This window comes from Nanorana parkeri, unplaced genomic scaffold, assembly GCF_000935625.1.
Source record: "Nanorana parkeri isolate BGI_ZX_2015 unplaced genomic scaffold, ASM93562v1 scaffold383, whole genome shotgun sequence".
NCBI classification, from domain to species: domain Eukaryota; kingdom Metazoa; phylum Chordata; class Amphibia; order Anura; family Dicroglossidae; genus Nanorana; species Nanorana parkeri.
Genome location: NW_017306651.1, coordinates 662887 through 686534, shown reverse-complemented (window position 1 = coordinate 686534; position 23648 = coordinate 662887). Strand labels below are relative to the sequence as shown.

Genomic DNA, 23648 nt, shown 5'->3' with positions numbered 1-23648 from the left:
CATGGGAAAAATTTGTGTCTTTCCTGGTCAGTCATTATATACCATGAAAAAAGCTCATGTCCTTACTTTTTCAAGTGTAAAAAAGTGGAATAAAAGTATTATCCATACTGCCACAAGTGTGAACACCTTCATTTGCCTGAGTCTCTGTGGGTTCATTACTAGCATACAGTAAGCCTTATGATCTGTGGTCAGGTTCTCAACTAGGAAATTGGGGGAGAATATGTGTGCCACTATGACCTAGATTTAGGGTGAATATCTAGTGGCACTTGCTGTAAAAGTAGAGGTTATATTCCACTTCAGGCTTGCTTTAACTATAGTTTGTAATGATACTTTAAATATGTTCCTGCCAGACCTGATTTAATTGAAAGCATCCATTATATTACATTAACTTAAAAATGCATTAAAAATCTGAAAACATATTCTCGCCGGGAGGTGCCGGACTGGGTAGCGATGGAGTCGCACTCAGCCTCTAGGGTGTCAGTGGACTCGCTGATGTGGATGGCCTCCAAGGATAAGCCCCCATGGTATTGGCTCCGACATTATCACACTCGTTGGCACTGTGGGACAGGCTACGGAGGAGCTATCCTTTGGCCTCCCCCCATATGCCTCTAGCCCCACTTTTTGGAAATCCCCGTTTTCTCCCCGGACTACAATCGCAGGGTTTCAAATGGTGGATTGATAAAGGCTTTTACCCTATAGGCAATTATTATAAAGATGGTAAACCGTTAAAGCAATTGTATTACACTGACAGGTTGAGCTTGCCCCCAAGGGAGCTGTTCCGCTTCAGACAAATCCGGCAATTTTTGTCCTCCCTTGGCTCGGAGCGGGACACCTCTTTGGCTTTTACCCCCTACGAGAGATTTACTCACTGTTCCTGGAACATCCTATAAAATTGCCATACATGCTAGCTTGGGAACGTGAATTTCATTAACTCTTCCCTTAGAGTCTTGGCAGAACTGCTGTTCGAGACTCTCCCGGGGTCTACTTCATATTTCCCTGATTGAGGCAAACCTCAAAGTTTTCATGCGCTGGTATCTTGTCCCTTCCAGGCTGGCGACCATTTTTCCGGATTCATCCCCTCTATGTTTCCGAGGCTGCTCAGAATTGGGTACTATGCTACATACATGGTGGCTCTGCCCTCGTTTGTGCCCTTTTTGGAACAGAGTCTTTGCATTGACTTATCGGGTTACAGGAGTGAGGGTTCCTAGAGATCCACAATACACACTTCTTAATCACCCTATTCCATCGGTGACCAAAACTTTAGATAAACTAATTGCCTTTATTTTTATAGCAGCCAAGATATCTATTGCCAAAGCCTGGAAGACAGACAGGGTACCATTCGCCTATTTCAAAAGTAAGATGTGCGGGATAATGACGCATTCAAAATTGACAAGCATACTACAAGATAGACACAAACAGTTTGGGGACGTGTGGGGCTTTTGGATGGCTTACATGAGCATGTAAAGGGTTTACTGGAATGACTAAATCTGCAACCTGTTTTGTATCCAACCTGAATTGATAATACCTGGGAGGGAGTAATAACAACATCCTTGGAACCTTCTTTATCTTTACCTTTCTTTCTTTCTTTCTCTCTCTCCTTTATCTAGTCCTTTTGTACTGTCTGATTGATCGGCCCTTAGGGGATATTTGACCTTATTAGTCTTGCACTCTTGAGGAAGTGTGCAGTAGTTTCAAGATTGGTTGGCCTAATGTTTAGTGGCTTCTGGCCATGTATACTAGCTTGAGGATAATATGGAAGGTGAAAGCAGTTTTCCTAGAATCCTGTTATCTAGGGCTGATCGAAATGTCTTTGTCTGCATTTCTCATGTTATGTATGTTATTGTACCTGAGTTATGTATACTCTAGGTTTTCAAAATAAGAAAATTTAATAAAAAATACTTTGAAAGTAAAAAAAAATATCTGAAAACACTCAACAGTATGCATGTGAGCACTAATTATCCACTGCTAGATAATCTCCATGGCCTTTTGAAGTTGAGAGTTATGATTTTGTCTATGTGTCTGACTATATGCATTCGTCACAATGTTGGCTGCAAATCATTGCTCTGGACTGATTTCCTAAAAGTAACTGTGTACTGTGCCCATGAAATGTGGGTCAGCACGGCTGCTTGTAGTCGCCATTGGGAGCAGGTTTGACAGGGTGACAAACACAGGAGCACAATTGGGAGAAGGTTGCCTCCACATAAGATGTGTTTGAACAAGGGTTTTCATTGCAGGATCACGAGATAATCTTTTAATTAAAACTGCAGATTTACAAATGTTGAAAAATAGCTGATTGTGTTATACTGTACATGCAATAATTGGTAAAGTAAATTGCAAACCATTAAAAGAGCATACAGATTTTTCTGAACAGATTGTGTGTTAAAGTATGTCAGAATGCTTTCTTTCTCATGTAAACAGAAGGCTCTATATATAAGTTTTCCAATTTTGTAAGCGAATTCTTCCTTTCTGTAAAAAACTGTATTGCTTTGTCAGTAAATAGAATGTAATATGAAAAGAAATATAGTATGGAACCTTGAGGATATAATGAAGAAGACTTCTAGACAGAAAATTTTGTGTGAATATAAAACATTTATTTCCTCATTGCATAAAGCAAACTTCTTTGCAAGTAACAGGCATAAGTACAGTACATAGATCTCAGGCATGAAGACATAAGGAAACATAAAAGAAGAATTTGTGTTTTAGTTATAGATAAGAGGTTTTTAGGAACTACGTTTAGCCCGGCTCCTTTCCTGTACTGAAATCATTTTTAATGGTATCCTCTAGCGCCAGTGTTTACGTATCCACAGATATTTGATAATATTCTCCCAATCTAGGTTTAGCTTTTTAGCTGGATACAGCGATTATCTAATGTCTGCAAGGCAGCTCCTTACAGCCTCAAACAAATGTCCTTGGGGAACAAAATCAGTGGGTAAAACCTTACCCAATAATTATTCCTTCCTCCATGGCTCAAAACATGAGCACCCATGGAAAGAGATCACTTTTGTTTAGAAGAGGAACTCTCCTGGATGTCTTATGGAAGACTCTTTATAGGTTGAACTTGATGGACTATGTAACTATATGTAGCATATACAGGTGAAACTCGAATAATTAGAATATCGTGCAAAGTTCATTTATTTCACTAATGCAACTTAAAAGGTGAAACTAATATATGAGATAGACTCATTACATGCAAAGCAAGATAGTTCAAGCCGTGATTTGTCATAATTGTGATGATTATGGCTTACAGCTCATGAAAACCCCAAGAACCCCAAATCCACAACCTCAAAAAAGTAGATTATTACATGCAATCAATAAAACAAGGATTGTACATAGAACAATATCGGACCTCTGAAAAGTACAAGCATGCATATGTACTCAGTACTTGGTTTGGGCCCCTTTTGCAGCACTTACTGCAATTACTTTTGCAAGATATTCTAATTATTCGAGTTTCACCTGTATGTAGTGTCTTCATAAGACAGAGTGTATATCCTACAGTTATCCTATATCTGTCACCAGCTTTAGATACCTTTTACCGTGCCTTTTTGGCCCTTCAGCTCCTGTGCACATCAAGGAAACTGGGGTTGATTTACTAAAGGCAAATACGCTGTTCACATTGCAATGGGAATGTTTTGCTTTGCTTAGTAAGGGAGGTCACACTCTACTGACTTCTATTATTCAATCATGTGCAAGCAAAAATGCTTTTGTTTATTTTTATTTCACATTATTAGATATTCTTCGCAAAGTAAATTTTCAACACATTCACTAACCACAGAAAATTTCCTTGCAAAGTAGAAATTATCTTGCAAAGTGAACAGGCTATTCAGGGGCTTAACTAGAAATTTTGTAAGGGCCTCCCCGCAACTTGACATGACATCTCATCCCCCCCTCTCCGCAACCTTCCCCCTACCCAGGGCCGGATTTACTCTCTCTGCTGCCCCAAAGCCAGGTTTCCCAATGTGCCCCCCTACCCACCATCCCTTCTACTCCCTGCTGCCCCGAGGCCGGGCCTTGGTTGGCCTTGTGGGAAATCCGGCCCTGCCCCTGCCCCATTCATGTCAGTTGAATTCCAGATACACTCCCTGCCCGCAAACAATAGTGTATGCACAATTTTTAGTGATTGCACCACACTTGGATGCAGGGCATTGTGTTACCATGCGTTCTGGTGCAGCTGATGACACGTGGTCACACATCTTAATGTAACCATGCCCAGTTTTTCGGCATTGGAATATGTGACCGGCAAAAGGCGAAGAATTCCAACGCTTTGTCAGCTGGTCCAGGTCAGAACAGCTGATCGGTCCTGAAATGTCACTTCTATTGGACTTTGTGGAAGTCTGATAAAAGTAATATTTCAGGACCGATCAGCTGTTCCAGGGCAGATCGGTTCTCCTACACATACGATCTGCGATACCGATCTGCCCTGGAACAGCTGAGAAATCGTTTGAATTTTTCACCTTTTGCCATTCACAAATTTCACCGCCGAAAAAGTGGGCGAGATTACGTTAAAATGTGTGACCAGTCACACATTCCACCGCTAAAAAACTGGGCGGGATTACGTTAAAATGTGTGACCGGTCACACATTCTAACGCAGTCACAAACTTTGATAGAACAGACCTGTAGCGTCTGTTCTATCAAAGAGACCACCCGCTTTAGAGACCACCCGCTTTATCCAAAACTTCTACTGAACGAAGTCTTCTTTCGGCCATGGAGGATAATAAAAGAAGGTAACATCAGACACCCCCCCAACATGCAGCAGAGATCACCAGACTTTCAGCAAACAGAGATCCCCCCATGCAACAGATATCCTTACAGTTCTTCGCAGCACAGCCAGAAGAGGATCTCTCTGATCAGGCTGCTGCTCTGTGCATCCTCACGGCCAAGGCCCCAGCAAGGCTGCATCATTTACTGTGAAGCTGTGTTCTGTTCACCGGCCGCTGTCCTCCCCACATCACTGTGCCTGGGGCAGCCGCTCCTTCGCCCCCCCCCGCTTGTTACGCCACTGCCTGTGTGCGCTCCTATCTCGGGACCCGGCCGGGAAGCTTACAATCTTGCTCCTGACCGGGCTATGGGATGTCAGTTCTATTGCTTGTAAGAGTGGCAATAGGCTAGGTAATATTCAAGACTAAGGACAACGCCAGACCAGTAACAACTCGCCAGGGGCAGGATCTCTATACAGGACACAGCAGGGCAGTGAGATTCTCATCTGTATGTGTGGCTCTCTCACTGTCTGTATGATCGAGGCATTGCTCTCTCACTGGGGATTCACATTCTGCTGCTTCTTTATCAGTGAGGGATTGACAGCTTGCTCATCCAACCAGCAAGGGAGCACTAAATGCAAGCAGCTGAGTATTTTAGCACATTTTAGTGATTCAGTCTCTGGTGAGTTTGCATAGCCAGTCCTTGCAATCAGCAGCCTATGCACGTTTTAAATGCAAACATGGTTTTGTTGTCTAATCGTTTACTACATATGAAATATTCCATTTAGGAAATGTAAGCAGCATGGCAATATTGCCCGTCTATTTTTATTTCTGCTGGGGTAATAATAACATTTTTATTTTATCTTCCTTCTGAATTTTTCCACCGTTCTATACAAGTATGCTAACAATATCCTTTTATTGTATTTTTAAGAAAAAAAAATGACATGCTCACAAAGACATTTAGCTGTTTCAAAATGTATTTCAAAGGGTGCAAATCTGATTAAACATCTGTACAGTGTTCCATCGATCTGCGCCCGGGAACACACATTAGATATTCTTCTGCAGAACAAAACCAGATAAGCGGGCTGGATATTAGATTAAAAGCAATAGCTGTTGCTGCAGAAATCGGGTGCCCAAGATAAAAAATGTTGGGATGGCTAATAGCACAAAACATGGAAATGTTAAGTCATACAACGGTTGTTTGGCAGTAAATATAAGGTCAGGAATTCTATTATGAACCACTTTTTTTGTCTTCAATTTCCAGTAGTAACAGCTGGACAGAGAGGGAGTGCTGCAGTCCAGGTCATCAAGGCTAATAGAAAATAAAATTAAAAAAACAACATAAGCTTGGCAAGTTTTCACAGTGCATGTCTTAATAAGTGGCAGCCTAAAAGCACAAATCTAGAATTTTGACAAGAAACAGTAAAGACTGCTTACTAGCGCTGTTATTGTAATCTGGAGCAAGATGTTCGGCTGTAAGCTCGGCTCTGTGTGCCGGTGACAAGAAAACAATTTCATTTTAGGCAATTGGGGAAAAAACACAATCCTCTATGGGTTGGCTGATTAGAATGCATGGAGAGGGGATTTAAAGATAAAACAGGAGAAATATGATCAGGTAGCAGGGAACAAGGGAGTGAGTTGCTTAGATAATGATAAACACGGATTTCATAATTGAGCCTGTGTAGGTAAAGGCAGTTACAGAATTATTGCAGTGTACAGAGCTGTGCAGGTCCTCACAGTAGCCAGTCAGAAATCTGCTTTCAATCTCCTCATGGCAAGATAATAAAAACATGACTGTTATTATACTGACCTACATCCCTTGCTTTATGAAAGAAAACTAAATAGCCATTCTTTAATAAGGCAAAAACTATGGATGTTCAGATACCAAGTACAAGCACTGATACTTTTCCAGCTCCAAGACTAGACTAGAGAAAACTCAAAAGTTAGGAGGCAGCTGTAATTTTTTAGGAGCATTGGCTACGGGGCTCCTGGGATTTGTGCATCCCTGTATTAATGTGTGATTTGTGTGTACCAGTACTTATACTTGTCCAAGTACTCACAGATACAAGTATAGATACATTTTTGTTTAGTGTCATGTGACAGTTTTTCTAAAACAATACAGACTAATGATTTCAGGACAGTGATGGAGCGTCAGGGCCCAGTCGCAGCTGCAACTGATGCAACCCTGGTAATTCTTGTGAAAATGCCAAGTATCCAGCACTGGTATCTGAACTGGTATCTGAACATCAATAGCAAAAATCAATATGTATAGTCTAAAAGAAAGGAAGTAAAGAAAAAGAAGAAAAGGAAGGAAGAAAACAAAGAATGAAGGAAAGGAGAGGAACAAGCAGAGATAAAAATAGGAAAGGGAGGAGAGAGAAAGGTAGAAAGAAAGAAAAAGATAGAAAGATAGATAGATAGATAGATAGATAGATAGATAGATAGATAGATAGATAGATAGATAGATAGATAGATAGAATCTTACAATATCTTTCACAAATAACCATCCATAAATATTGTATTTTTGTTTATTATCATTATTAGATAATCACAGTTCGCGATTATATTCCTAAAATCGTTGGTTCATCAGCCTTTCATCAGTATATGGGCAACTATCAAGGATACGATGAAAACGCAGATCCCTCAATTTCAAATGTATTTTCAACAGCAGCATTTCGCTTTGGCCATGCAACCATACCTCCCATTCTGCACAGATTGGATTCTCAGTATAGAGACCACCCGCTTTATCCAAAACTTCTACTGAACGAAGTCTTCTTTCGGCCATGGAGGATAATAAAAGAAGGTAACAATAAGCAAATGTCTAGCAAATTATGCATTTTCTGGGACTGCCGTCCTCATGATGGCGTCACAGACCTGTAGCAAGTATGTGTATATCAGATGTGCTGACTTCACTAGACGCATGATTTATCCTGTTCTAGTTTTTTAGGACTTGAGCAAGGATAGTGATCACAGCTGATAAGTTTGAACCTTCAACAAAAAAAGTTAGAAAAAGCAGCTCACATACCGTATCTCTATTGTGGCATGTATTCTTTAAAATTGGAACTCTGGACAATGAAAACTAAATAGGGATGCGCAGATAACGATACTAGTTTCGGTATCGGTGCCAATACCCAAATGCTCCCAATGCTTATCCCTATACTGGAACTTCCTGATTGGCCGGGAAGCTGTCTCCATGCTCCCTCGTCAGGAAGCCAGGGGGCATGTAATGACTTGCCGCCCGACTTCCTGAATGGTCAGGAAGCTGACCAATCATTACCCGCACCGGATTCCTGATTAGCTAGAAAACCGTCTCCATGCTTCCTTGTCACCTGATGATAAGAAGTCCTTAATGGGACTTCTGGTATCAGTATTCGGTATCGGTGAGAACGGAAAAAAAAATATCGGTACTCGTACTCGATACCGGAAAACCAATAACGGTGCATCCCTAAAACTAAACATGAATTATAATCCTCTGTTATATTCACAACAAAATTCTAAACCTCTGTTCAGGGGCGGATCCAAAGTCTATTCTCGGGAGGGGCACTGCCAGAAAATTAAGTTTTGCTTACAGAATGCTAATATTTTATTTAAGACGGTTTCCCGACCAACTACAATTAAGCCGGCCAAACAACATGCAGTCAGCTTCCCTGGCAATCAGGAAGCCGGACGGCATGTCATTACCCGCTGCCGGCTTCCTGATTACCCGGGAAGCCTGCTCCATGCCAGTGGAAGCACCGGTATTGGTATTCAGTATTGGCGAGTACCAAAAGCAAGATATCGGTACTCGCACTTGATACAGAAAAAGCGGCATTGGTGCATCCCTAGTTTTGATTAGAACAATTTTTTTGTATTGGGACAAGTAGATTGTCATGAAGGGCAAGTAGATTCGGCCCCCACTTTATCCCTTGGACAAGTCGTTTTTAAAAAAAAAATGTCCACACCCCTGGCAGCCCTTGCACTACATAGTTGTTGGTAGATCTAAAGGAGATTATACAATCAGACTGTAATGTGTGGCGAGCTTAAGGTGTCAAAACCATATACATAACAGCATGCTGGGAATACAAAAACACTGAAGTCTTTCCTAACTACCACACAAAGTCCCTACATTAAAGAGGAATTGTCACCTTATAATATAGATAATGTAAAAGTGACATAGAGGGTTGACACTGTGCTTGTTATACTTTATCTCTGGAGGGAGAGATCAAAGCCATATTTAATGAAAACATATTCTTAACTCTTGTTAATAAAGTATTGAATGTGACATTTACCAAACATTCACTGCAAGCAAATTCTTGTATGTGTATTTGTTTAAAATGACAGTGAGTGATTCACTGACAGTAAATGTTTAGTAAATGTCACATTCACTGCTTTATAAATATGTACTTTATGGTGTCTCTGTAATTAACTGTTTCTATGAACTCCCATCATTCTATAACACCAGTGGTTATCACTCCAAACACCTCTGGAATGCTTTCCAAACCCCTTATACAAAAGAGATGGACTTATGTATTACAGGTATTTATATAGCTCCAACAATATACGAGGTGCTTTACATAGTACACATTCACATCAGTCCCTGCCCTCAAGGAGCTTACCATCTAAGGTCCCTATATAACATGCATACAGGGCCAATTTAGACAGGAGCCAATTAACCTTCCAACATGTCTTTGTAGTGTGGGAGGAAACCAAATTTACCCAGAGGAAACCCACACAAGCACAGGGAAAACATGCAAACTCCTTGCAGATAGTGTCCTTACCAAGATTCAAACTGGGAACCCCCAGCACTGCACGGGAGAAGTGCTAACCACTAAGCCACTGTACTGACTGAAGCAACAGCTCAAAAATACACCCTACACTTATGAATACAAAATATATTTAAAAATGACACCCTGAAAATTCACCAAAATTTTCTTACAAAACACCATCAATGCTTCCCTCTTCCTTTACAATAAGAATGGAATTAATAATTATGACAGCTCACAAACATTAGATAACAGTCTCAGCTAGGTAACATCAGACCTCAGCTAAGATCTTTAGTATGGAACAGGTTTTTTAGATAAACTGGTTCTACTGGAATTTTCAGTCTATTTTAATCTATTTTGTCATCTTAGAGTAATCAAAAGGTTGCATACAATATGTAAGCACACTTTCTATACCTGGAGGCATATAGCTTATATAATCCAATGTGTGTTAAATAAATGCAAAGTTATTTCTCATTGACAGAGAAAATTGTTGCTAAAGATTGTTTGTAATAAGATCATTCACATGTCTGCAAGTTCTGCCTTGTGTCTATGGATAGCCTAAGGCAGTGCAAAAAGCCATCATAATGTATAAAGTGCGGAAAAGCATAGTAGCCTTACAGAAAAAGAACATCTCTTAAAGCATCTCTGTACTGAATCACTGCCAATTCCAGTAATCATACTGTACAGTTGCAAGCACCATTCAAAATCTGTATTCTCCTTGTCAGCAAGCATTTCTAAAACCAAAACACCATGGAAGTTTTAACTTTCCTTGCACGGGGCTAAAAACTGCTTACTAGCCCAAATTGTGACAGCACTCAGGTCTGACATATGGCCGTTTGGGGACACAGAGCCCTTAATTGTGGGAGTGCCCCATGTTCCACCACTCCCATAGGTACCATGTTTTCTTTTATTGGGGCAGTGGGAGCACTAGATAGGCAAGTACAGACTCCTGCTCGGTAACACATGTCAGCATTATTTCCCATAGTTGGGACTCTGTACAGAGCTGATTCAATTAATCTAACTACAGTAAACAGAAAACTTACATCTATGTGTTATAAATGAATGCACTTTGGACATCCAGGCTTTCATATTTTAATACTGAAAATGCCTGCATACTCATTAAAATGTGAGAGATCATGTTTTCTATAATTTTCTCGGATTAGTCATAAAATACTGTCATAACAAAATGTTTTACACTTTCAGCTAATGATGGGATTAAAGAGCATCAAGACTGTTTTACTGTGTCACAGTATATCTGTGAAGGTTCTCAGTTATCCAGGTCATTGTATAGTTAGTAGTATTCAGTCACAATGAATTGGACTTAGTCTGTAAGGTTGAAGATGTTTCACCATTCATCCAAGTGAAATCCTTAGTTTTAATGCATTTCAGGATCATACCCCATTTAAATCAACACGGCAACTCATTCACTTTAATCCAATCACCATGGTGTCATTTAATGTGTCAAGGCAGATGCTAATTGTCCAAGAACATGACAGGAGATATGAAAGTACACGGTATGTTGGGAGTTTTAAAAGATGCTGTTATAGTATCTCTCTACTGTGTACTTGGAAGATGATGTTGTCCACCCTAAAGACTGGTGCCTTATCATTGTAGGAGGGAGATTTTTGTATCCACTTTGACCTTCAGTGATATGCTAGAAGGAGAAGAAGCTCCTGGTAGGGCCAAACAAGCCAGTGGGAAGAAGCCTGACAAATTAGCAGTCCATAGCAAGGCCCAAGTTATGGATTGAACATCAGGGCAAGATGGGCTGTTTGCAAGGATAGAATAGAAGCTCCAGCTGTGGTTTGCACAAAAATAAAAAGAGGAGAAACAAAGAAAACAATAATCCAAGAGAAACAGTGTCCTAAGTACAACAGCCAGTCAGAAATAAGGTTTCAGTGGTCTGGCTGTCCTAAAACGATAGAGGGTAAATTCTAGTTGTCTGTTACAAATTACTGAGTTTTGCAGTCATCTGAAATCTTTTTCTTCTGTAGTTCTGACTAACACTGTGCCTGTAATATTGTATTTCAAGATTATTTTTACCCGTTTGCGTTATTTCACATTTAAAACCATTAAATTGCAGGTCACACTATTTTAATCTACTTCTACTTCTTATCATGGAACCCTGGATTATGTGTGTACTATATAAAACACAGACAGCATAAAATATAACAAAGGTTCTAACTCTGAAAAATGTCTTCCAGGGTACAAATCATCTTAAAATGAATGTTACCTTTATTAAAATTTCTTATCACTGATAAATAAAGGACTGAATCTAAATCAAACTTGGTTTGTTACGGAAATAATATTTTTATTAGATATAGTACAATCATTTAGTATCAGTAAAGTGTGCAGTGCTCTTAATATTTATTTAAATTTATAAATTTTAAAATTGAAAGTGTCACTAATGAATAATTCAGACTTATTAATTTACTATGGAAAATATGATTTATTTTTAATTAATATTTGTTTGTTGCCTACGAATTAATTAAGGCATAATAATATAGCCATTTTTGTCAGCTAATGTCTAATTTGTCAAACATCAATTAAAAGAATAATTTTAACACTTAGTAAAATTCAATAGAAGTAGTATCCAGTAAAAAATAAATAACAAAATAACATTTTATTTAATTCATAAGTTGTGGCATGAATCCATTTATAACCAGGGTTGCATAACTTAGGCAACCTAATTCAATAGGATGGTGTATAAAGCATGATGATGTACAAAGTGAAACAGCCAACAACAGATTTTAGTTTAATTCTGGTCATATCAATTAAATAATTATTTATGATTTCCTACTTAGCTACCGTTTGGGCACCAGCACTGCTTTTTGTACTATATTTATTCCTTTATTTCTTAAACAACAATATCAGGTATACCATACATGTCTAATATAAGGGAAAAAATGTATGTCACTGTTTCTTGACACATTAGTATGTGAGCAATGAAAACTATTGACATTTATAGTTAACTTTAACGATGGCTATATTGCAGAATGATAATGCTTTAAAGTGGACATTTAGCTATTAAAAAATGGTAGCAGGAAGGCTTTTGTTGCAGATGAGACTCTGTATATGTTTTCTGAAATAAAACCATCTTACCCACCTGCTAGCAATCTCTAAAGATGCAGATGCAGCTCAGTGTACGAAGCTGACATTCCTTGATGCCAAGATGAATTACCACCCAGGTGCAAGTGCTATAGGGGCACGTTTCATATTGCTTAGGATTTTAATTTATTAAAGCTCATCTCCAGCACCCCACCCACCACTCTTCTGCCCCACACCTTTGCGAGGCGGAAGAGTTTTCTTTTGACTTTTGTTTTGTTTATTCTTTTTATATTTTTATTTTCTAAAAATACAAAACCTAATCCTTAAGGTGAAGATGCTTAGTTGGGCCTATAGGTACTTTTGATAACCATCTGTGCAATATAGTGAAATGGAACGTGTAAAATTATACAGCAATCAATGCAGAATGGCATCTGCTATAGAGGACTACAACTCCCAGCAATAGTACATTATACTGCGTAATGCAGATTACCTCCAGCTATGTGGCCACGGGTAGCGGCCGTTTTTAAAAGCAGCACAGAGGCCCGGGGGGCAATTGCCACCCTGCCCCCCGGCCCAGTCTGCCCCTGTCTCTAACTGATTTCTGTGCTTTCAAGGAGACCCTGAATTTTTGGTGTACTCCATACAGTTAATTCAACTTGTGACCAGCTTCAGATAAAGCCCCACCTGTTCTTGGAGGCAGCTCTGCCCCTTCTGTTTAAGTATCTAATGTGAGAGTCTCCAAAGCCACTGAGGCGTTAACATTCAACTTGTGGAAGGGGGAAGAGTGGTGTTGTGGAGCTTAGCTGAAGGAAGCAATAATATAGCCAAGCCCCAAGTATGGCTGAGGGCTAGGTCATCTGTACGGAATGCTCACATGATCCCTAGATTATCCTATGTTTCAAATGTACAATTTTGTACCTGCAGGTGCACTTTAAAAATATCCTTTATTAAAAGAAAAAACCTCAATTTAAATTAGTTGGTTTGAAGCAAGTCAAGGAATACAGTGTATGTTATTATGAACACTTATTAGACAAAAATGTCTATTTAAGGAGCTACCTTATATTAAAGAAACTGCTATCCAAACTCGCAAATGGAATTCAACAGTATCCATTTTAAAAAATCCTTCCCATGTGACATGTCTCTCACATTTAATCTGTACATTGCATATATTAATTGATACTTGGGTTAATTTATACTGAATATGTTAATATATATATATATATATGTTTTATATTTTAGGTGGTTTAGTTCCATTGATAAGAGGTCTGTTAGGAAAACCAGCAAAGTTGCCGACACAGAAGGAGCTTATGAATGAAGAGTTAACAGAAAAGCTGCTTGTGCTATCCATTAATGGTTCAATGGATTTGGCATCCCTTGATTTGCAGCGGGGTCGTGACCATGGCTTACCAGGTTACTTTTCTCTTTTGTCCAGGATACATTGCTTTCTAAAGACCAAAGATCAATGTGTTGCAGGTGTCAGAAGTATTGTTATTTTCTAAAGAGCTGCCAAGAGTTATGTAAGTTTTGTATATATTCTTCGCTCTTTCAGGAAACAGTCTTCAAACTTTTTTTCATATCATTCCCAGAGCATTTTGAGATGTTTTATTATTAATGTCAAGACTGACATTTTTTCTCTATTTTGTTTGTTTTGAGAGTGCAAAGACCGTCCCTGTGGTAGAGGACAAACAATTTTTTTTCAAGTTTAAAAAATACGACCATGAAAAGGTTCTATATTTTCAAACTCTGATAAACTTTAAATTGCAGGGCAGGGAGGTACAACTTCGTCTATGAACACAGTATATTTTTCCACCTACATTGTCATGCAATGAGAAATGGCGTAACTTTGCTCACTAGAAAACTGAAGACAATTGCTTACAGTAATCATTGTATGCAATTGTCATTACACAATTTGATGCTGCTTTCCACATGATAAACTGTGGGTTATCATGGGTACAGGAAAGGAATTATTCCTACTCTGCTCTTTTATGTTTTGAACCAACAGCTTAAAGTCCTATTTCCATTTAGCTAAGTTCCCCCCATTCCCTTTCCCTTCCTTTTCTAGGACCCCCATCCCAGCATTATTTTTTTTAAATTCTCTTTCTATAATATTTTTTGAATTGGTTTCTTAACTAATCATGTAATGTCCCAGCAACTTTTTCTCTTTCTCTGTGGGTGCATTCTGAATGCTGCAGAGAGCGTTGCCAGGTAATGACATGGAGCTGTTCTCTGCAGAATTCTGTCTGTGAAGGTTCTCATTCATCCAGGTCATGGTATATCTGTAACTACACCTAAAGGAAAAAGGTCACTCCTTTGAAGACAAGTACGCATCCTAGACAGGAAGGAGGACTGGTTCAAATGTGAAAGAGGCCATTTATGTAAAAATGGAAAAGCCAACTTGAATAGAGGTGGTGGTGGTGGTGGGGGGGGGGAGACATCTACTGTCTGCCACATGCAATGCTGTTTTAACACCTCTCTCGGGGCAGGTTATTAACACCTCCTAGCTCCAATTATGCAAATGCAATCCACATAATCTGTTAGTCAAATCGGTTGTGACTAACAGATTATGTGGATTGGAACAGCATTCACCATATCTATTCCCAGAGAAATTTTGTTCAAGTCATTCTGAATTGAGAAAGCTGGTTGGATGACCAGTGAAACATCTTCAAGAAAAATACTGCAACTCCAGATGCCTTGACTTATTTTTTCTGCAGAATTCTCTTCCACCAGCTTGAGGATGTGACCCCTGGGGGTGTGTCTAGGGCTCATAGGCAGTGGGATGAATGACATTGGCATAATTTAACCATGAAAAACACTGGTAATGGACCATAGGGAGGATGCCTGGGGCAGCCCTGCAGCATGGTGAGGATGGGTACCTGTTAAATCAAAATTCACACTCATACTCAAAAAATATAATTTAGGCAGTCTGCGTATCCTTGCACAGTGATTATAATATGAATAAAGTCAGCACAACCACAACAAATAAGATGCAGAAAGAGTTTATCGTCAATGCAAAGCTTAGAATGAGATTACAATACAATGTTGATTACAAATTTTGGACATAAGTGTGACAGGCTAATATATGGTGCTCACATTACAGCAAATAATACATAGAATGCCCCATCCACAATAGTAGTACACATAAGCATACCAGAGATTAAAGATAGTGCCCTTATTAAGTCCAGTAGAAGGATGGTCTAGAGGTCCCCAAACAGACATTTCAGACTCAAGGTAGACCTCCTTGATTTAAATCTTTTTGCATTCTATTTGGGTGTGGTGACTATATTATTTATATAATATTTTATTCACCATATTTGATAGGGGGTGGGATAACTCTCTTGGAATTTTGGTTTAGCGCCTTTATTCCTTTCTTTCTTTGTATTCTCCTGTAAAGGTGTGCAGGATACCATATCTAACCAGTTTATGCTTATCCTTGAACACTCACAACATACTCTTAGGCAGTATATATGTTCTTAAACACAATAAAAGACAAATGTGCCAGATTGTGCAGAACATCACCATATTTATTAAAATAAGCAAAATACAAATTTTGCACTTACAAATTCAAAGGTTGGATTCATGGATAATCACAGGCTGTGGCTCCCTGGGAATTGTGTCAAGCCGTGATGCAGCAAAATGTGTTCTTCAGAATTTGAGATGAATGTACATATGCTGCCAACAGAAGAAACACAGGAGGGAACCCACACTGTGTACTGCCCCAATATGCAGTATGTGAAGCAGCGACATCTTTCTCCTGATGGAACACCAAAGCAGTTAATGGAATCTTGCTGCCGTATGGTACTACTTGCAAAACTTATTTTTTAATACAAGAGGGAGGGGGAGCCAAAATAAAAAAATTAAGCTGGACATTCTGCCATTTGAAATAAAATCTGTCCATTAATTTATTGTTTTACAGGATACAATGACTGGCGAGAATATTGCAAATTACCAAGATTGGACACTTCAGCAGACATGACAATGGTTATTTCTGATGCAAAAATAATCAGTAGAATTATGGAGCTATATGAGCACCCTAATAATATAGATGTGTGGCTAGGTGGCTTAATAGAAGATCTTCTTCCTGACTCTAGAACTGGACCTTTGTTTGCATGTCTAATTACAAAGCAAATGAAAGCACTGAGAGATGGAGACAGGTAATCAAACATTTTAATCTTATGTGATATAAATGGCACAATCCAGCCTTCCCCTCAATTTACATTTGTCTCTATCCCTGTGACTCAAATGAAGTAGAGGCAAACCTCTGCAATAGGCACCCTTCCAGTGAGCTTTAGTGTTCTAAGACAAACGGTAAATGTGCAAAGGATACTAAAACAACAGGATTTTTTTTTTCTTGAATATGACTGGACAATCAAGATTAACACAGCTTCATTTTATTTACAAATTTCGATGGATGTTCACTTTGTAAAAGTAATTGGATGCCTTCCATAGCTGCAGTTACAGTGGAGATTGAAGACAAGATAGACGTAAACAGATCAACGTTTATACATTTGTTCCTATGACACTATCTGCAAGGAGTTTGCATGTTCTCCCTGTGCTTCCATGGGTTTCCTCCGGGTACTCTGGTTTTCTCCCACATTCCAAAGACATGCTAGAAGGTTCATTGGCTCCTGTCTAAATTGGCCCTGTATGTATGCATGTGAGATAGGGACCTTAGATTATAAACTGCTTGAGGGCAGGGACAGGTATAAAGTGTTAAGTAAATTGTATATGCTATATAAATACCTGTAACAAATGAGGGCATGAAAAAGCAGATGTAAGAGGTTAAATTGGCAAACTAGCTAGTTATACCTAGATATACTAAACAAACCTATTTATTTTATTATTTGAGCATATGTAAAATAGATGTGTCAGCACATATAATGCATAATTGTTTGAGCTGCAGTGGTGAGCTTACACTTTAAATCTGATGAGAAGCAAACCATGTAACTGAAACAGAGTAAAGCATCACCACAGTCTGACTGTCTGCTTATGATTAACTGAAGCCTCCCTACAGAGTTAAAATGACTGAACTGGGACACACTGATATATTTATCACAAGTCAACCTATATCTTGGGACACCCATGTATATCTGCAAAAGATGGAGGAAATGCCGCATGAAAAATAGACTGAACATCTAACAGTCTGCAGAACTAAAACATGAACATGCTGAAGGCAACAGCTAAAAATATACATTTATAAATGAAGTGCTACAACCATATATTTCTGAAGAATTTGAGTTAAAAAATAAAATAAAATGAAAAACAGACAGGATTAGTAAGCCGTAAAACTGGAATTGTAAGTATAAACCAAATAATAATATTCCTTTACTTTTAAAGGAGGTTGACAAAATTATTTCTGCAATTGCAGACCAAACGTAAAATCAATAAATTAACTTTTAATGCCATCTAGGAAACAATGCCTCTGTGCAAAGGTTAAAAAGATCTGTGTAAGGTCTGTTAAGCAGGTGATGGGACTTGTTTTGGCACCTTCTGTCTCACTCCCTCTCCACCACCATCTCAGCTACAGTCTGCACAACTCATCCACTGCTTCATAATGGAATGTTGGCATCCCGGCATCCCTACTGGATCTCTGGTCAACTCATCATTTGGCTGAAACCAACTCAGACATTTAATATCACTGCAGCATGTAGCAGCAGGCTACATTTTTACAGCTACATCACCTTTCCTCCAAATCACATGATCTACAAGAATATGCCACTGGCAGCTGTTTACAAGCCATTTTTTTTGCAATTTTGGCCTTTTTGACACTTGGGTCTCTTCTTTACTCTTTTTTTTAACTTAAAGAGAGTGTATATACCCTTACCAGTGCTCCAGTAACAGATTCTATGTTACTATGTAACAGATTCTGGGGAATTAGAATTTAAACACAAACTCTTCATTCTAGGATACAAGATCTACTGTTTGTGGGAACTTTTGGAAATTAATATTGAGATCCTTGATGCTCACTGCACTTTTTCAAGTAACCCATGGTGGTGGCTATTTTTCAGAGATCCGCATAAAATCACATATACGTTGCTATATTTTTTGTTAACTTTTGTCTGGCCTGTTAACAGCGCCAGACAAAAATCTCCTCCTCCTTCCTGTGGATCCACGCCACACGCAACCACTGAGACCAGCACCCCTGGTGAAACTGCACAGCCCTCCTAAGACCCCCCACACAGCCCAGCATAGACTTTGCACAGCTCACCATAGAAGCTGCACCACCGACCATAGACCCCGCACAGCCCCCCTGAGAGGAGGCACAGCCTAGCATAGACCCCGCACAGCCACCTGAGAGTCCACACAGCCCACCATAGAACCTTCACAGCCTGCCATAAACCCTGCACAGCCCACATGAGAGTCTGCCCAGCTGTAATGATCCGGTCAGGGGCTGTATAGATCTCAGCTACAGACAAGGCAATCTCAGTCAGAATAAGGATTTATTTGGGGTTCAGGGAAGTTACGTCACTTCCCTTAGAGTTAGGAGCAATTAGCAGTTTTACACAGTTCAGTAATCAATGCCAGTAGTAACAGCAGGTGTATGCACAGTGGGGCAAAAAAGTATTTAGTCAGTCACCAATTGTGCAAGTTCTCCCACTTAAAAAGATGAGAGAGGCCTGTAATTGGCATCATTGGTAGACCTCAACTATGAGAGACAAAATGAGAAAACAAATGGGAGAACTTGCACAATTGGTGGCTGACTAAATACATTTTTGCCCAACTGTAGTTTATGCAGCAGTATTTATTGCCAGTAGCAATAGCAGGTTACACAGTTCAGTAATCAATGCCAGTAGCATCAGCAGGTGTATGTAGTTTATGCAGCAGTATTCATTGCCAGTGGCAATAGCAGGTTACACAGTTCAGTAACCAATGCCAGTAGCAACAGCAGGTGTATATAGCTTAAGCAGCAGTAGCCATTGCCAGTAGCAACAGCAGGTGTATATTGGTAACATTCAAGCTACTAAGTGTAGCATATAATTGCAATTCTGAGGCTGCTTGTAGTGTGTCCATGTTGCTGGCAGTGGGGGGGAAGAGGAAAGCATTCCAGGCATAGGAAGGGTGTCCTGGGAGTCCTGGCATGCAGTGCTGCGGTTATGACTCCTATTAGCCACGGGTTTGAGAGAGGTTTAGCAGGGAGCTGTGGAGAGAGCGGCCGGCGTTTACCTCATTGCACGAATGACGGCCGATTGATCATTCACAGCTTAAGTCTCTGAGGGGGGAGGAGGCGGCTGACGACGCCGGAGAGAATCATACCCTGCGCCCCCTGTGGAGCGGAGGTCAGGTGAGCATGTCACACCAGCATAGACCCTGCATTGCCCACCTGAGAGTCCACAAAGCCCACCATAGAACCTGCACAGCCACACTCATTGCCATTTTTTTTCCTAGACTTCTACTTTCAGAGCTAGTTATTAAGTTATTACTAAAACCAGTAGTAATTGAATGCAGAGGCAATTGTTTAGTATGATAAATGTATATAGTCTTTCAGATACAATGGCTCATTGAGGTTGACACCCCTGCTCTAGATTATCAGTGTATTACCTAATAACCGAGCAAATGCATCATGGTTTTATTCTTGACTTGCATTTTCTTTATACTAGTTCCATATTTAGGCGATCCTGATGCTGGCAACAACAGACAAGCATCAGAATCACTAAAAGACCTCTTACCAGTCTGTACTGAATCACTCCTTTGCTAACCAGGCCAAGTAAGCCTGGCATTTACTGATATCAGTGGGCAAAACCTCTTAACAATCTAAAGTACTCTGTAGCTTGAGAACATCATGTGATTTAATTAAACCTATCTAGGGGTTGATTTATTAAAGGCCATCAGCCAATCATATTCAAGAACAAAGCTGTTTTTCTTATTTTACTTGCAGATGATTAGGTATTCTTTACAGAGTGAAGTTTTACCACAACTATCACACTACCCAAGCTAAGGGAAACTTCCCCTGCAAAGTGCAAATTCATTTACAAAGTGAACAGCCTTTAGTACATCAACCCCCTAGTCTCTATAATTGATACAACATTTGTCTAAAAAACACATCACTATTTATTTGGGCTGAGGTGTTCTAAAAGTTTTATGACAACCTCAACCAGGAACAAGGTAAAGACGTGTCAGCCATCTATTAAACATCTAAGATTTTAAACTGTGTTAACCAAAAATTCAGAATCTCAAACTTACTTGAATTTGGAATGGGAGAACACTTCCGGAAATGAAAAAAAACAGAGCTTAAGTCACCTTGTAAATTAAGTACTCCCAATAGAAACTATATGGAAGCCCGGAATCCCACAGGAGCTTTTACTCCTTCTGATATTGTTATGCATATTAGAAGAGTTAAAGCAACTGTGGATGTAATCATCCAACTACATGCAGAGCAAATATTGCAACCTTCATTTAGATAAAAAATTAAAACAAAGCAAAGCACTGAACCCCCTGAATCAGATATGTCATCGGCTCACTTCAAGCAACTATAATACTCAGCGCCACTTAGGGAGACTGACACTATTTGTGACTTAGTCATCAAATGTGAAGATTTGGATAACCAATCAAGATCCAAAAATATGAAACATTTCTTTAATCTCAGTCACAATATCAAGCAGCAAGCTTCCAACTCTGTTGAAACATTTTTAAATATATATTGGTTAGAAAAAGAAAATTCTGAAGCAGACAGAGCACACCTTGTGGGAAGATTATTCTAAAATACAAATGAACCTTGAAGAGATAAACTATGCAGAGTTAATTTCCCTAAGATTAAGGAATCAATTCTGCCTAAAGCTTGCTCAGTGAAATGGACTTTGACATAGAAACCTCTCAAGACGAACCTTTGCAAAAGCATGCTGAAACCAATTTTTGCTCCTGTATAGATGTAGTTTTCAATTTTCACTGATTGTTATGGTTAGAAATGAAATAATAAAGGTAAGAGGTGAAGATCCTGTATGCCCCACTTTTTTTAAAGTTATTTATAGGGATTGAGGGATGGGAATTTTGTACTCAAGTCAATATAGCACAGACAAAGATCAAGTTCAGATGCATCCATTGCCCAGAATGATTTTGCAATGGTATACACACAGTTTTGTAGTTTGACCCATAACTACATTTACTAGAAATTCCACATGCATACAGTCCCACCAGTGGTTATGTAAGAGCGTTCCTCTATTTGCTAATATGAGTTCTGTATAAGTTTTAAGTTAAGGTGAACTGTGCAAAATATCAGACTTCATAATGATTTAGATAAGACTTTAAAAAAAAAAAATATCAGATTCACTTTTCATTATAAGTGATTAGACTATTTCAAATTTCAAAACATCTGTTATCTGTTACATTTGCGAAACCTTTAATTAAATACATGTTTCTTTCAAAAAAAATGTTAGAAAACTTGTTTTTCATTATCACATACATTTTTTTTTCATTTTCTTTTCACCTTACAGGTTTTGGTTTGAAAACCCCATGGTGTTTACTGAGACTCAGAGAAAGGAACTTGAGAGGCATTCTCTTTCCCGTGTAATTTGTGATAATACAGGCCTGAGTCATGTACCACCTGATGCCTTTCTTACAGGAAAATATCCAGATGAATTTGTATCATGTGACAGTGTGCCCAGCCTAGATCTCAAGGTGTGGAAGGAGGATATCGAACAAAGTATGACATCTACTCATTACATACTTGCCACTTTTAAGAGTTTTGTCAATATTCAGAGATATTACTAGAAATTGTAGGATTATGTGCTAATTGTGCATACAGACAAGTACCTTTGATCATTTCAATAGAAATGGTGATGTGCTAAGACAATCTCCTATAACCCAACATGCACATTGACCTTCCATGAAAGGCTGTCTCCTCATAGAGCAATACATTCAACTCCAGTGTACCTTATTTTGGCTTAATGTGACACTAAACTCAGGAGTTAAATCTTAAAAATGCATTCAAGTACCCCAACTATTAACTAAAATGTATCTTATTTGTGTATCACTCGGTTGTAGATCCTCAAATCATCTCTGAATTGGTGCTGACACTGTCCTTCCTTCTGGAGGGTGGCTACTTTTGTTCCCCATGGTCCCTGTGTGTATTGTAAAGTAGCCACCAGTCCAAGCTCACTCCTGTGATGGACTATACTCTCAATTATTTGTTTACTAACTTGTATTGAGATTGTAGTCTATCATAGGAGTGAGCTTGGAGTGGTGACTACTTTACAACACACACAGGGACCATGGGTAACAAAAGTAGCCACCCTCCAGAAGGAAGGACAGTGTCAGCACTAATTCAGAGATTATTTGAGAAGCTACAGACGATACACAAATAAGATACAGTTTTTTTCAATAGTTTGGGTACATGAATGCATTTTAAAGGTTTAACTCCGGAGTTTAGAGTGACTATAAGATTAACATATCCAGAGCTCCAGATAAAAAGCATCAACAAAGCATGATGTTTACAGTGGTTCTGAGCCCCCCTACTCTAATCAAAACTAAGGAAATTTGTTTTCACTGGATGTGCACTTCAACCAAAACCTTAAAGCTAAACTCCAGGCAGATATAAAAGGCACAAATGAATGCAGCTCTGTAATAATTAACCATGTGGGTATCAGCCTGTATATACCCCTTTATTATCAGACCATTTTTCGGTTTTCAGTGCTGTGACAATTACCTGGTCATGCTACTCTGTACCCAAATTAATTTTATACCATTTTTCTTTCAGTGGTATGTAATAACCACTGGGTTTTTTATTTCTTACTATATAAAGGAAAAAAAGACTGAAAAACATAAAGTATTACATTTTTTGAGGCCCTAAAATGCCACCAAAATTGCTCCCTGTGATAAAACACATACCTTTATGCATGTTTTCTGTGAGTTAATGTGTGTTGCATTAAGGCTTAACACAGTAAATTGCACCAAAAAAGGTTATGTACTTTTTTTGTGCACCACAACACATGGCAGTGTAATGCACAGAACAGCTTGCGGATTTTAGTGCTTAGGAGTTAGTGCCCCTTATGATGGTGGTGAGTGTCCCTTTAAATGTTTGTGGTAATTGATGTGCGCCCACTTACGTATTGGTGAAAAGAAAATACTGCCCCATAACTGTTGGTGTCTTTCCACATAACATTGGTTCTTAGTGTGCTCCCTTTATGATCTATATGCCCCCTCTTTATGCCTTCGCTTTTCAGTGGGGTCAGT

General features: G+C 39.1%; 1 protein-coding gene across 1 annotated transcript in view; it reads left to right on the top strand.

The window, feature by feature from the left end:
* The window catches only part of TPO (thyroid peroxidase), an 87975-nt gene that overhangs the window by 30470 nt on the left and 33857 nt on the right, over positions 1-23648 (top strand). Inside the window, exons 6-9 of the mRNA XM_018559228.1 lie at positions 7240-7498; positions 13725-13895; positions 16399-16636; positions 21911-22119. Coding sequence (XP_018414730.1) covers positions 7240-7498; positions 13725-13895; positions 16399-16636; positions 21911-22119 — 877 coding nt within the window. The remainder of the gene's footprint in view (positions 1-7239; positions 7499-13724; positions 13896-16398; positions 16637-21910; positions 22120-23648) is intronic.